General features: G+C 43.6%; 1 protein-coding gene across 4 annotated transcripts in view; it reads right to left on the reverse strand.

Moving 5' to 3' along the window:
- Positions 1–13,538, reverse strand: part of CAST (calpastatin) — a 57,873-nt gene that overhangs the window by 20,697 nt on the left and 23,638 nt on the right. For 3 of the 4 annotated variants that reach the window (XM_054002760.1, XM_054002761.1, XM_054002763.1), the window contains 4 exons: positions 8,965–9,024; positions 4,751–4,801; positions 4,419–4,475; positions 4,103–4,219 (listed from right to left, as the gene is read on the reverse strand). In XM_054002760.1, the coding sequence (XP_053858735.1) occupies positions 4,103–4,219; positions 4,419–4,475; positions 4,751–4,801; positions 8,965–9,024 (285 nt within the window). The remainder of the gene's footprint in view (positions 1–4,102; positions 4,220–4,418; positions 4,476–4,750; positions 4,802–8,964; positions 9,025–13,538) is intronic. The other variant, XM_054002762.1, reaches the window with a different exon arrangement.

A 13,538-nucleotide genomic window follows, 5' to 3' on the forward strand; every position in this document is an offset into this window, starting at 1 on the left:
AACCATTGTTCCCGGCTGCAGAGTAGAGCACATTCTTGACCTCTGGTCCCGTCCTGACTGGGCCAAGGGCTACTGCATGAGCAATCTCCTGCTTGATCTGGGTGAAGGCTTGTTGCTGCTCAGGGCTCCAGTGGAAATCGTTCTTCTTGCGGGTAGCCAGGTACAGAGGGCTCACAATCTGGCTATACTCGGGAATGTGCATTCTCCAAAAACCTATGGCACCTAGGAAAGCTTGTGTTTCCTTTTTGCTGGTTGGTGGAGACATCGCCGTGATCTTGTTGATAACTTCAGTGGGAATCTGGCGCCGTCCATCTTGCCATTTCACTCCCAGGAACTGGATCTCTCAGGCAGGTCCCTTGACTTCGCTCTTCTTGATGGCGAAGCCAGCTTCTAGCAGTATCTTGATGATCCTCTCACCTCTTTCAAACACTTCTGCCGCTGTGCTCCCCCACACAATGATATCATCGATGTATTGTAGGTGTTCTAGAGCCTCATCCTTTTCCAGTGCAGCCTGGATCAGTCCATGGCAGATGGTGGGGCTGTGTTTCCATCCCTGGGGCAGTCGGTTCCAGGTGTACTGCATGCCCCTCCAGGTGAAAGCAAATTGAGGCCTGCATTCTGCTGCCAGAGGAATGGAGAAAAACGCATTGGCAATATCAATAGTGGCGTACCACTGTGCTGCCTTGGACTCCAGCTCGTACTGGAGTTCCAGCATATCTGGTACAGCAGCGCTCAGTGGTGGAGTCACTTCATTTAAACCATGATAGTCCACAGTCAAACTCCATTCTCTGTCAGATTTGTGCACAGGCCAGGTGGGGCTGTTGAAGGGTGAGTAGGTTTTGCTGACCATCCCTTGGCTCTCCAGCTCACAAATCATTCTGTGGATGGGGATCACAGCATCTCAATCCGTCCGATACTGCCGGCGGTGCACTGTCGATGTTGCAACTGGCATGCGTTGCTCTTCCACCCTTAGGAGTCCTACTGCAGACGGGTTTTCTGACAGTCCAGGCAAGGTGTTTAATTGCTTAATGTCCTCTGCCTCTACAGCAGCTATTCCAAAAGCCCACCTGAGTCCCTTTGGGTCTTTGTAATAGCCATTCCGGAGGAAGTCTATGCCTAGAATACATGGAGCATTTGGCCCAGTCACTATAGGATGTTTTTTCTACTCCTTCCCAGTTAGACTCACCTCGGCTTCCACCAGGGTCAATTGCTGCAATCCCCCTGTCACACCAGCAATGGAAACAGGCTCCGCCCCCACATGCCCCAGTGGTTTCAGAGTACACTGTGGACCAGTATCAACTAAAGCATCATATTTTTGTGGCTCTGATGTGCCAGGCCATCCGATCCACACCGTCCAGAAGATCCGGTTTTCCCATGCCTCTCCCTGGCTAGAGACAGGGCCCCTTTAAACCTGGTTATTGTTCCTTTCCTGGGCATACATACTAGAGGTTCCTCCAAGGGGGTCCGACAGATCGTACTTGACAGCTTGGTCATGGGAGGTTGAGGCTACCTTCACCTTGGTGGAACTCCCCTGGTTAGAGTTTCCCTCCTTGAGTTGATGCACCTGTGCTGCCAGGACAGAAGTGGGTTTCACATCCCACCTTCCCATGTCTTCCCATGGTCACGCAGGAAGAACCACAGATTAGCCCTTGGGGTGTACCCTCTCTCTCTAGCTGGGGAATGTTGGGCTCTGACTTTGGGGCCTGTGACTCGCACGGGTGCTGCATTAACCTTCCTCATCTCCTCCCTCATCTCCTCTTTGAACTCCTTAACCACAGCTGAGATATGAGCCTACATTGGGCCATTAATCATACTCTCATAATTCCTAAGTTTGCTGGCAACAGAACCCACTGTCTCTCGGTTAGTGTCAGCATTGATTGTTGCAATGAAAGTGCTGTATTGAGATGGCCCAAGATTTGCTAGACTCCACAGCATTTGCCCTGTGCACCTGACTTTGTCGGGGTCATTATCATGCTGTCCATCCCTCCCAAAGAGTACCTCCAATACTGCCACTTCCCTCATCTGTTGGATCCCTTCCTCAAGGGTCTTCCAGTGCATTCTATGATGGTGCTCCTGCATTCTCTCCCTGTGGACAAACCTGTCTCTGACACTCATTAAAAGCTGCTCCCAGAGAGAAAGGGACCCTGGCTCCCTTACAAAAATCTGATTCATACCTGAGTCCTGGGTCAAGGCTCCCAAGTTCCTTGCCTCACCACCATCCAGCTGGATGCCTGTACCCATAAGGTCCCAGACCCGGAGTAACCAGGTAGTATAAGCCTCACATCCTCGTCGCACAATGTCTTTGTGCAGGTTACGGAGACTTTTGTACATCAGGGACTCGGTGATGATCGCAACCTCTGGCTCCCCTGTGGGTTGTGAGGTTCCTCCATCCCTATCTCTATCTGGGTGCTCTGCTTTCATCTTAGACCTCCTTGTTTCTACCGGGGCAACTGCTGCTGGCTGGGACTGCCTTTGTGGTTCAGCTGGAACCTGGACAGTTGTAACATCTGTGGGTTCCACAGCTGTACTATTAGACTGTCCCTCTTCAAGGCAAAGGGAGGTTTCTCACCAGCTGGGGAAATGCACTCCTTCAGCATCTCACGTATCTCCTTAACCAGAACCCTCACCCAATCTGGGTGGTTCATTTCTGAGGCGGGCTGCGGGGCAGGGTCAGGCTCTGGAGCAGCAGCATCTCTAGTCTCTGGGGCAGTGTCAGGCTCTGCAGCAGCATCCCTAGTCTCTGGTGTAGGTGTCAGGGTAGTTATCCAGGTTAATATTCCCTTATCTCTGAGTGCTAAATAGAACAGGCCTATCAGCAACACCACCCATTGTATGATGGCATTAGCATTTAGAGGGATCTTAACCCTTTAAAAACTGGTGGAGCAGACCCAAAAAGATGGTTAAAAGGTTGGGAGAAAATTTCCCCTGGTGTCATTTCCTCACAGTAGGTACCAGTATTAAAGTAACCCCAAAAACATACAGTTAGTGTGTGATAGCTCTGAATCCATGTACCTGCCTTCCAGAGGAAGTTAAAGATCCATTCATTCCTCACCTTATTAACCCATAAGCCAAACTGGATAACAGCCACAGAAGTCTTAGTTATAGGACCCATGTCTAGATAAGGGCCTACAAATGGGAGAAATATAGCCACGACCACATGCCACCCAAACCAGGGTAAACTAGACCACACAGTGACACTTAAAGATGTTTCTATATCAGCACACACACACAAAAAAATTTAGATTACTTAAGAACTGTTAATCCTTTTTTCCTCTCAATGCCCTTGAGCCGCACACTGGGCGCCAAAATCTGACTTTGTTTGAAAAGACAGGAGTCTGTGAAGGAAGGCAAGGGCCTACCGTGAAATGGAAAAGGTAAACCCCCTCCCTCCAAATTACCACAATTTCAAAATAAAAAGGCTCTCAGGCAAAGATATGGGAATGGGAATAACAGTTCTTTACTAGGAAAAAAAAACTAAATTAAAAAAAAAAATGTAATTAGTACAAACAAAACTACTGATAGAGTCAGAAACCTGACACCCTGAGGAGTCAGGGTGTTGGTGATAGTCCAGTTAAATGGTGGCTGCTCCTCCTGCTCCTGGAGTGGCAGATGAAGTGCTGCTGAAGCGATGATCCCGTAAGAAGGGTGTAGTTTTCTCTGAAGGTCTGGTGGTAGAGTAGATGAGCCTGGTCTTCCTCTGGGAATCCAGTGAAGAGGCTGAGCTGCTGTCTCAAGAAATGCTGATTTTATGCAAGTAGGGATGCTTGGATCCTCCCTCTGGGTGGAGCATCTCACAATGGGATGATGTAATTTTCTCAGTCATGCAGTGAGCCGTTCAATGGCACATTAACAGAAGATATCTCCCCGGAGGGAGACCTTGTTCTTGGAAGAGATAAGAAAACTGCCCAACAGAAGATACCTGCCCCACCTCCAACAGATGGCAAATAGAATATATGCTTATCTTACAAGTCAGGACAGCCCAAAAATGTCACTTGACAATACTCAGCTAAACAATCCATATTGATGCGGATTCCTAACACCTCTTCAATAAAATAATACAAATTGGCTTAAATAATAAAAACTGGTTGTGTTTCTACGATACCTTTGCTGTCTCTGTGGGGGTTGCTGGTGGAGGCTGATCAGCCTGAGTTGTAGTTACTTTTCCTGTGTTATTTGGTTTACAAGCTGTTGTCACAGTAGGTGTGGTTTGGTTTTTTCCCTGTGTAGAGATAAACTATTATCACTTGATACGGAGGGCTGGCTTTTTGTTTTTTCAAACTATTTTTTTCAAGCAAAAGACTTAAGTAAAATATCAGAAGAAACCCTCATTAAAAAATTCAAAGATATATATATATATATATATATATATATATATTTATATATATTTAGAGAGAGAGAGAGGGGTAGAAATTACTTACATCACTGGGTTCCTTTTCCTTCTCTTCAGACAGCTGTTTATTTTGAGAGTCTGTTGGCTGTCATAAAATAAAATATTGATATAATTTACCATTTCTGCCACTCAATGCTACGGAACATGATCCATGCTATAGCAAACTAGCACCAGAGAGATCTAAAGATGGTTAAGAGGACACTTCTTGGGCTGTTCTGAAGTTTATGCAAAATATGTCACTGGTCACAGACCAGTTTCATGTGACACAGAAACAGTCAAGAGAGTTCAGCCTCTTTGTTTTCAAAGTTAATAAAAGACCAAAGTGCAGCAATTCTGCAAAGGTGAAAGGTAGGTATTTACCTTGTCTGACTGGGTGTTTTTTTCAGTTCCTGCTTTGGTTGTCGGTGCAGACTGAAATATAAACAACATTTATGCGGAGATTAATATGCATGATTATTTGCAGAGGATCAGATTATGTAAAGGAGAATATCAAACAGGCTCACACTTGTCAGCACACATGCTGTCTAACTACTACACACTAATCTTGCAGCTCACAACATCCTAAAACAAGCTGCCAGTGATTTAAGAGCACTCAAATGTGTGCAAACATCCACACACAGACACACTCACTCCTCACGTGGGGGATTGACAGGGAAAGATGTTAAAATATAGTAGATATTTAGGTTTGATACCAAACCCAAATTGCCACTAGCAATTTCTGAAATAGCCTTAAATATTATATAATTAATTATTTTTCACTAATTTATCAATGAAGTAATTATAACTGCAAAGTAAGTAATTATAAAAATACACATAGTCTTGATGGAAAAGACATTAATTACTTAGATTCAACAGCACATACATAGGGTGGGATATGGGATATATGTTCAGTTAATATCCTTATACTACACAGCAGATATTTTGTATTTTTTCTTTCCTCTGTAACCTCCTAATGCTTTTATTTTACAACACAGCTGGACAACCTGACTAGGATAGTATTACATGGGTTTACTTCTGGGGTTTACACCTGAAAACCTTCTGCAGCCATGCCACAAAATCAATTCCTGTGATTCATTCAGTCAAAGCAGTACAATAAGCAATAAATTACAACAGTAAGAACTAAAACTGAAAAATTATAGAATTGTTATGTCTGTTAAGAAGAGAGAAACTCAGCCTCCTCACCATATTTTTTCTTCCTATTTTTTCTTGCTATTTCAGCTGCGCTATGAGCAACACAGAAAGAGCCTTTCATCTGCCAAACATTCATTACCATTGAGAATCACCCAGCTTCCGTTTTCTGGCTGACCACACAGAGAAATTTGCTAAGTTTGTTTACATTTTTTTACGCAAGTATTCACAACCCCACACTGAACTGCAGACACTTGGCTGGGAAATCCTGAGCACACATTAAATGCAGATGCCTGGGCATAATCCTGGCAAAGGTCTTGAAGCTTTGAGGGACACACCTCTACACACAAATGGGGAAATACTGGGAGAGGGAGAAGCAAAAATTCTCAAAGTGAGAAAAATATAATAAAAATAATTATTTCACTTAAGGTCGCAGATTCCCACCTTCTCCCCAGATTCCCTGCTTTGTCTTTTGTCTTGATGCCTAAAACCTGATTAAAGCACAGCAGCTGTCAGGTTCAGTCATGCTTTATATGCTCACACTTTTGTGTCCTTATTACATGACTACTGCTAACTCAAAGGCACACATCTATGTTTGTACCTGTACACGAAATAATGAAAGGATAATCCAAAATTTTCCTAGTTTATGAGATAAATTAAGGTTGGGTGTGTTTCTGTAACATCTATAGCAAAGAGTCAATCAGATATGAGGTGTCCTTCAGCAGCAAGATGCAAAAAATGTAAGAGAAGTGCAAAGATGAAATAAAAAAAATAGTTTGACTCTTCCTGCTCTGGGACTACTGCTTGCTCAGGATTCTAAGTACCCTGCTGTCAGAGTATAAATTCAGGGTTTTCTTATCTGCCTTTCAGAAGAAAACTAAACACACCTTATTTTTGCAGGACCATAAAATATATGTACTTGCACTTCTGCCCACACCCAACAACACCTGTACAGAACATTGAATACGAATTCTCAAATGCCAAACCAGTTATGAACAACTGTAAGTCTTCTTTTTTATACTGTAAATATAATTTTACTGAATACTTTATGCACCTTCTTTGTGAGGTATGTGTCATTCACTATCCTTTTGTAATGTTTAAAATATGTAGAATTGCACAAACTATAAATTTATGTTTGGTGATATGTTTACTGAAGAATAAATGGACCCATATGGGCAAGGATTTGATTCAAGACTTGCACACAAAAGCTGATGCCACAATAAAACACATTATTATAAACACCTGCTCACACAAAGAGATACATCTATTTAGATACACTTTTAGCAATTGCAAGGTTCAAATCTAATTTTTAAAAAAATTAAACAAAAAACCAGGTAATCAACAATTTTCATATGAAACTATCCATTCAGAAAAATTGTTCAGCCATCCTTTAAACAGAGTCAACTGTGAGCAGCCACAGACTGAAGCCATGGCATAAGCTGATGGTGTGCATTGAAATTCTGTGGAGAAAAAAATATTCCACTTCCCCTTCAACTGCCTACTTCCACCTGTACTGTGCAGGATGCATTTCAAACTGACTGAAATGGTTTGGAAATGAAAAATAACACTTTTCACTGGTTCCCTGGTTCACAGTGCAGTTGCACAAACATGTGCAAAAGGAAGGCAGCTGAAGAGGACGCATTTGTGACAGTGGAGGTGGCAGCACCCTGTTTGCTCCAACCCTGCCAAATCCACAGAGTGCTGGCTCTACACCCTGGTCCTCCAAACTGTCCACCTAACCCCAGAACAAGAAATTCCACATTCCTTCCTCTGCCACAGTGAACTCAGGGCTTTCTCAGAGAGGGCACAACTCTGAGGGTCCATTAGAGGCAAAGGATACACACACGGAGAACTGAAGGTTAAGGAGAGGTCCAGAGCATGTTTAAGAGCAGTGTCACACGAGGGAGACTTCAGGAAGGAGAAATGAGATGTGGTTATAGCAGGCAATTGGGAAAGATCTGTTAATTTGCAGGAAATATAGGACTAGAAATTGAAGTGACTCAGCAACTTTACTTCTTTTCAAAGTCTACTGTCAAAAATGCAAATGACTTGTTTAATCCAGCAGCAGAAAGACATTAATAATGCAACAGACATTAAAAGAAAACATTAATTATGCTACACATGCAAATGCAAGCCACTGTTTCAAAGGGATTTGTGTTTACCAGTCTTACAGTGCTGAAGCATGCCTCTGCTACTCTATTTTTGGCTCATTTACCACATTCTTCTGAGAGTTGCTTTAAATTTCAAGTAGGGAAAGACCGTAGCTGTCTGGTTTAGACCATATGGAGAACCACAGCACTAATGAACATGACACAAATGAGTTTGCCCACAAACACAACAGGGAGGAGAAACCAGATGCTGGCAGATGCCTTCATTTGTGAGTAATGATGATGGTGCACAAATGGAAAATTTGTTTAATTGCCATTCAGCTCTTAGATGTACGTGTGCATGGAGGAAAAGGGTTTTAAAAGGCTGAGTGGAATGTAATGGCTAAATTCAAATGCAGAGATGGGCATGCAGGCCAGAATGAACAGAGACAAGAGGAAAAGGTTATCACACATAAATCTCCCATTTGATAAATGGAAAAAAAAATATATCACTGTGAAGGTAACCAGACCTCGGGTCTGACTGTGCCAACATGCTGTAGATGCCCAAAAGGTGCCTGGCAGGGCCTCCAGCAGTGCCATTTACCTGCAGAGCTGGCTCTGCCTGCACCAGAGTACCTGCAGGGACGTCTCCCACCCTCACTCCTCCACGCACCCCTTTTCTGGCATTTACACAAGGTGCAGGCAGCTCGAGCCTTTACCACCACAAGTCCCTGCTGGCCTGCTCTGGCATCCAGCTTTTGTTGGTTTTGCTGTTATGGCTGTGGAAAATGGAAGAGGTGGGGGGAGAACCATTAATCATTTGTTTAAACAACACAGGTAACTCCTGTTAGGCAATGTGAGGATGATGACTCTCTCCTAACAAGCAAAGGACAGGACTGATGACACAGCCCTGACACTAAGGAAGCCCCAGTCATAAAACAAGACAGAACTAGCATGAAGGGCAAAGGCAGGGGAGCTATCAGACAGAGAAACACAGGAGATTAACGAGAAGATGCAACTGTATGTACAGAGAAAGATGAAGCCCATCCTGGATTTGTTGAGTATGTGAAAAATCATCAGCAAGGTAAATAACCCTGCAGTTACACTGGAGGGAGCTATATATATGTCACAAAACTGACAGAGATAAAATTTAACACTGCAATTAATTTTCTTTTTATTGCTGTTGTAAAAACCTCTGGTTCCTTTGAATAGCACTTTTTTAGATTTTTTTTTCCCAGAGGAAACTGAGCTACAGATAAGAAATATGGGAAAAGTTACTCAATATCAAAGTGTTAAAAATGAAAATCCATGGCTTCATACATGTGCCATGCAAGCATGATTTCCTTGTGAAATTCTTACCCTAGTTTCAGATGGCTTCATAATTTCTGGTTTTGATGCATCTGCAGAAGGAGATTGCTTCTAAGAAAAAAAAAAAAAAAAAAAACAAACACAAACTTTACTTTTGTAATAAATACTTGTATTAAGCAAGCATAAAGAATCCGAATTCACTTGTTATCCAGATGAAAATTACGAATAAATTATTTCTGAAAATTAGAGTTATTATTTGAGATCTTTTGCCTGGCCTGTATTTCTACAATACATACGTGTAGGACTTTAACAGTTTTATGATGCCCACAGATCTTCTTTAAACATTATTTTTTCTCCTCTGACATGCACTGACAGCAAATTTTCCATCAAGTACCAAGACAAACTCAAATCCTGCTCTCACACTGAAGCATATAGCCTTACTTTGCAGGATTCACCCACGCTTCTTTTTTAATTTTTTAAATAAAAATTTTGCCTTTGGATTTACTGGCTTGTTACATAAGATATTTAATACTAAAGTATCAAACTCAGATATGTCGAGACAAAAAGAAGTAGTTAATATGTGAGCAGCACATGTCCCCTGCAGTGTTCCTATGTATCCTCCAACCTTTTTGGAACTCCACAAAGGACATGGTCTGTTCTTCTGGCTTCAGGGATGTCAATCCAAAAACACCATGGTGTATTGCTGTTGTGGCTGTATCAAACTTCAAAGCCCAGAACATTCCAGCTGTCTTATCAATACTTTATAAAGAAGTAATACTACTCCTCTATTCCTGCTTCATGCTCCTCTGCTTAAAGGTGTATTTTGTATTTTTGCATACACTCAAAGCTGTATTCTGTGATTCTGTGATTTGCTATCTTCTCTGTCACAATAACACATTCATAGGTCACATTTAAATTTACAGCATAATTTATCTTTTTTTTTTTTAATTTTTCTGTTCCATTTTTTTATATTTTCTCTGTTTACCATGCTACTTGAAGTATGAAAACAGACACACACACACACACACACACAAGGAGTTTGAATGAACAGAAGCCATATTACTTCTCTAGACCCCAGGGTGGCTTCTTACTTCCACATGGAAAAAATTTTAATTTCCCTAACTTCTTGCAGCACAAGGATTTCTCAGTGCTAAGAGAAAAGCTGTACAGAATTTAAAATGCTCACTATGACGACAACAGCGTGGTCTCCCCACCAGCTTAGTTGGTGTCTCACACACCTCAGTGAGAGGTTTGATTGTTCCAAATATATATTATAGAGAATCTGCAGTTGTCACACTGCAGAAAAGTAAACAAATAATACCTGCTTCCATATACCTACAGATTGACTACTTAATAGATGGGAGCTTTTGCATGGGTGGAGACACACACAGGAATGTAAAGAGTCTCCTACATCAGGGCAGAGAAATGAAGTTTTTAATAATCTTTTAACCTATTTCCACTACTACCATCAGGTATTTTTTCTTAATTTGCTCTTTAACAGTTTTTCCTCTCCTTTTCTTTCCCCAGCAAGAAATTAATCTGAATTCCTTCTGCATGACAAACAAGTAGGTATCTATTCTACACCTTCGTATTAGTCACCACAGTCCCTGTCTGTTTAATAATGAAAACATTTATCTGAACCATTCTCCCTTCCAGCCCTCAGAAAACTCCTACCAAGCCACTGTCTTAAAATGCACTGAAAAATTCTTTTTTCCCATGATGCAGCATAGCAGCACCACTACAACCTGCAGGGATGAGTGAAAACTTTCCAAAACCCCAGCTGCTTCTTCCTGCCCTGCCCAGCTGGAGGGCAGTGACCAGCAGAAGCAAGGAGGTGAAGAATGGAGGTACTCATGGAGGAAGAGGAGCAGTTCTGAAAACAGAAAACAGCTCAATGCATGGCTACTGACCAGGGGCTGTGGAGGACACCAGGCTATCCTCCCTGGAGACACTCAGGGGAACAAAGCCCTGAGGAGCCAGAGGAAAAAAGCAGGACTGGTACAGAAGTGCCTTGCTTCACTTCCCCCACTTCCTGCTCAATCCCACAATAATAAAGGCCCACCATTTTCCACTCTCCCCCCAGAAAGAGCCACTCCAGGGAAGAAGCAGGGTCCTTGTTCTGCCAGCCCTGCAGCCAGCAGGGTCTGCAGCCAGACTGACAATGCCAAGAGGCTTCTGAGCTCCAAGCCCTCTGGCTAGTGTGGTCACCACTGTACCACCTGTCACCACCAGCCTGGCTCTGGGATCATCCTCTTACCGCATGTTGCTCTGGTGCTCCCGTCCACAGGACCCTGCTTCACCACCAACTGTGCCCAGATGTTTCTGCCACAGCCCCACAGAGGGACTGCAGAAGGCGTGAAGCAGCACAGGGACGTGTGTCAGGCGTGGAGGTAAATACTGAAGTGCTGCCTGGCAACCTGGCAACAAAACGCTCCTGACGCAGAGCTGCTGTGTGGCTGTGGCACACCCTGCTCGCACCCTGGCGTGGCCAGCCCTAGCACCCCTTTGCAGGAAGGCTGGGGTGTCAAACAGTCAGGGTTTAACCACCAGGAGGCTGGGGCAGAGAATGTCAGGAGATGCTGCAAAGGGAGAGTGGGGTGTCCTCTGAGCTGTCAGGGATCCCTGGAGGGCAGAGCTGGAGGGGAGAACCAGCACGATCAGTGCTGGTTCCTTTCTTCCTTTCTGCAGCTGCACCCCCGTGGGTCCTGCCTGAAACCAGGCGGGGGTTTTGGAGGGTGCTGTGCCAGCCCTGATGCCCTGGGAGTGAGGTGCAGGATGGATACCAGCCTGGGGGCTGGCTAACACACAGCTCTTGTGTGAGCTGGGAGGCAGATCCACAGCATGGCATCCAGGACCACTGATGGCCCACCAAGAGATGCTCCCTGCCTAAGACCACCAAGACTGCTGTTGGAGTCCAGGACATCCCTCTGGCTGCCCTGGCTGTCTCAAGACCCTGGCAGGGGGCTCAGAGACCTTGGCACAAAGTCAAAAATACCTGCGGCTTCGATTTTAGCCCATGGAAAAAACTGCCAACCTTATATGAGGAATTACAAGTCACAAGGGTTTGAGTAGTGTGATAGGTGAATTGACACAGAGTGAAAAGGTAGAATTTTGGGGTTTTTAGAATGTGATTAAGGGGTACAAGATGGAGGGATTTGGGCATGTCCTAGACTTCTTCTCCTTCTCCTTGTCCTCCATGTCTTGGTGTGATGGTGACACTTTTCTATTGGCTTAAGGCAGAGACACACTGTCTAACATGAGTGATAGGTATTGGCACAATATTGTAAATATGGTACACATAATTTTAAGTAAAAAAGGTAAACACCGCCTGAGGCGACACCAAAGAATGCCATGGCCTCCTTGCTAGACGGAGCTTGGTAGGTCAGATAAAGAATGTTATAGATAAGGAAAAATAAACAACCTTGAGAAGCTGATCCAACACATTCAGATTCCTTCTTTGGTGCCGGCTGGCAAACAGGACTTTTACAACCTTGGTTGTGTCATCCCGACACACAGAGACACTGCAGACCCTGAGAGACCACCACAGCAGGGACTCGACATACAGGGGAGACGCTACAGGACAGCACTGATTAAGCAAAGACTGATCCCTGTTCATTACCCCACCTTGCCAGCAGAGCTGCTGGGTGACCTGCAGTGTAGGGTAATTAACAAGGATCAGTCTTTGCACTGGAGCTGACCAAAGGACATCAGGTGCTCTTGAGTTAGAGGATGGCTTTCCAGGAGGGGCTGATGAAGAGATCTGGGATCTAATTTGATGGAATTAAGAGAAGGAATACCCTTGGAAACTCATTTGTCAAGTTAGCAGAGCAGCATTCATGCTGGTTGAAAGAGAGCTGTCACAGAAGCCAAGCAGCGGGTTAGCAAAACAAAACAAAACTATCAGAAATTGGTTATCTGGTGTCACTGTGAGTATTACAGCAATCTGCATGAAAAATGGAAAGTGTAACAGGAGAAGAAGAAAATAATGGTGACAACATCTAAATTAAAAATTTGAACAGCTCAGAGAACTGGATGCAGGTGCCCTCTGAAAAAAATAAAACAACAAGCAAATAAATCCATGAGTGCACTCAGTTTCACAGATCTGAAAATCATTGAAATTACCCTAAGTGTAGTGAGAGCTAATGTCAACTAAAACTATAAATTCTGGAAATTTGTGAGAAAGATTCATCAGGCTGAGGAAGGTCATTGCCCAGCCTCAGTAAGGGGCACAATGCATCAGGTGAAGCCCTTCAAAACCAGAAGAGATGCTGCAAACATTTAGCAAGCAACCCACACAGCAATGCTGAGATGGCAACAAGAAGATAATTAAGAATCAACAAGAATAAAGCAACAAACCTCCAGAGGAGGACAAAGTGTCACTGCAACTTTCCACTTTACTTGAGGTGACATTTTCTCGAATAAAATGGGCAAATTGGTCTGTAACAATGTGTTACAATCTTGCTTTCAGACAGCTGAATAAAACAGAGCTTCTGATCTCACACTGGCGTTAGGCTGAAGGCAGCAACACAAAAACCCAAAACATCACCAAACCCTTCTAGACAGGCAGCAATATTGACAAAAACATGCAAAGGCCATAATGTTACAGACTGAGATTCTCCTACCAA

The sequence above is a fragment of the Vidua macroura genome, chromosome Z (genome assembly GCF_024509145.1).
Source record: "Vidua macroura isolate BioBank_ID:100142 chromosome Z, ASM2450914v1, whole genome shotgun sequence".
NCBI lineage: Eukaryota > Metazoa > Chordata > Aves > Passeriformes > Viduidae > Vidua > Vidua macroura.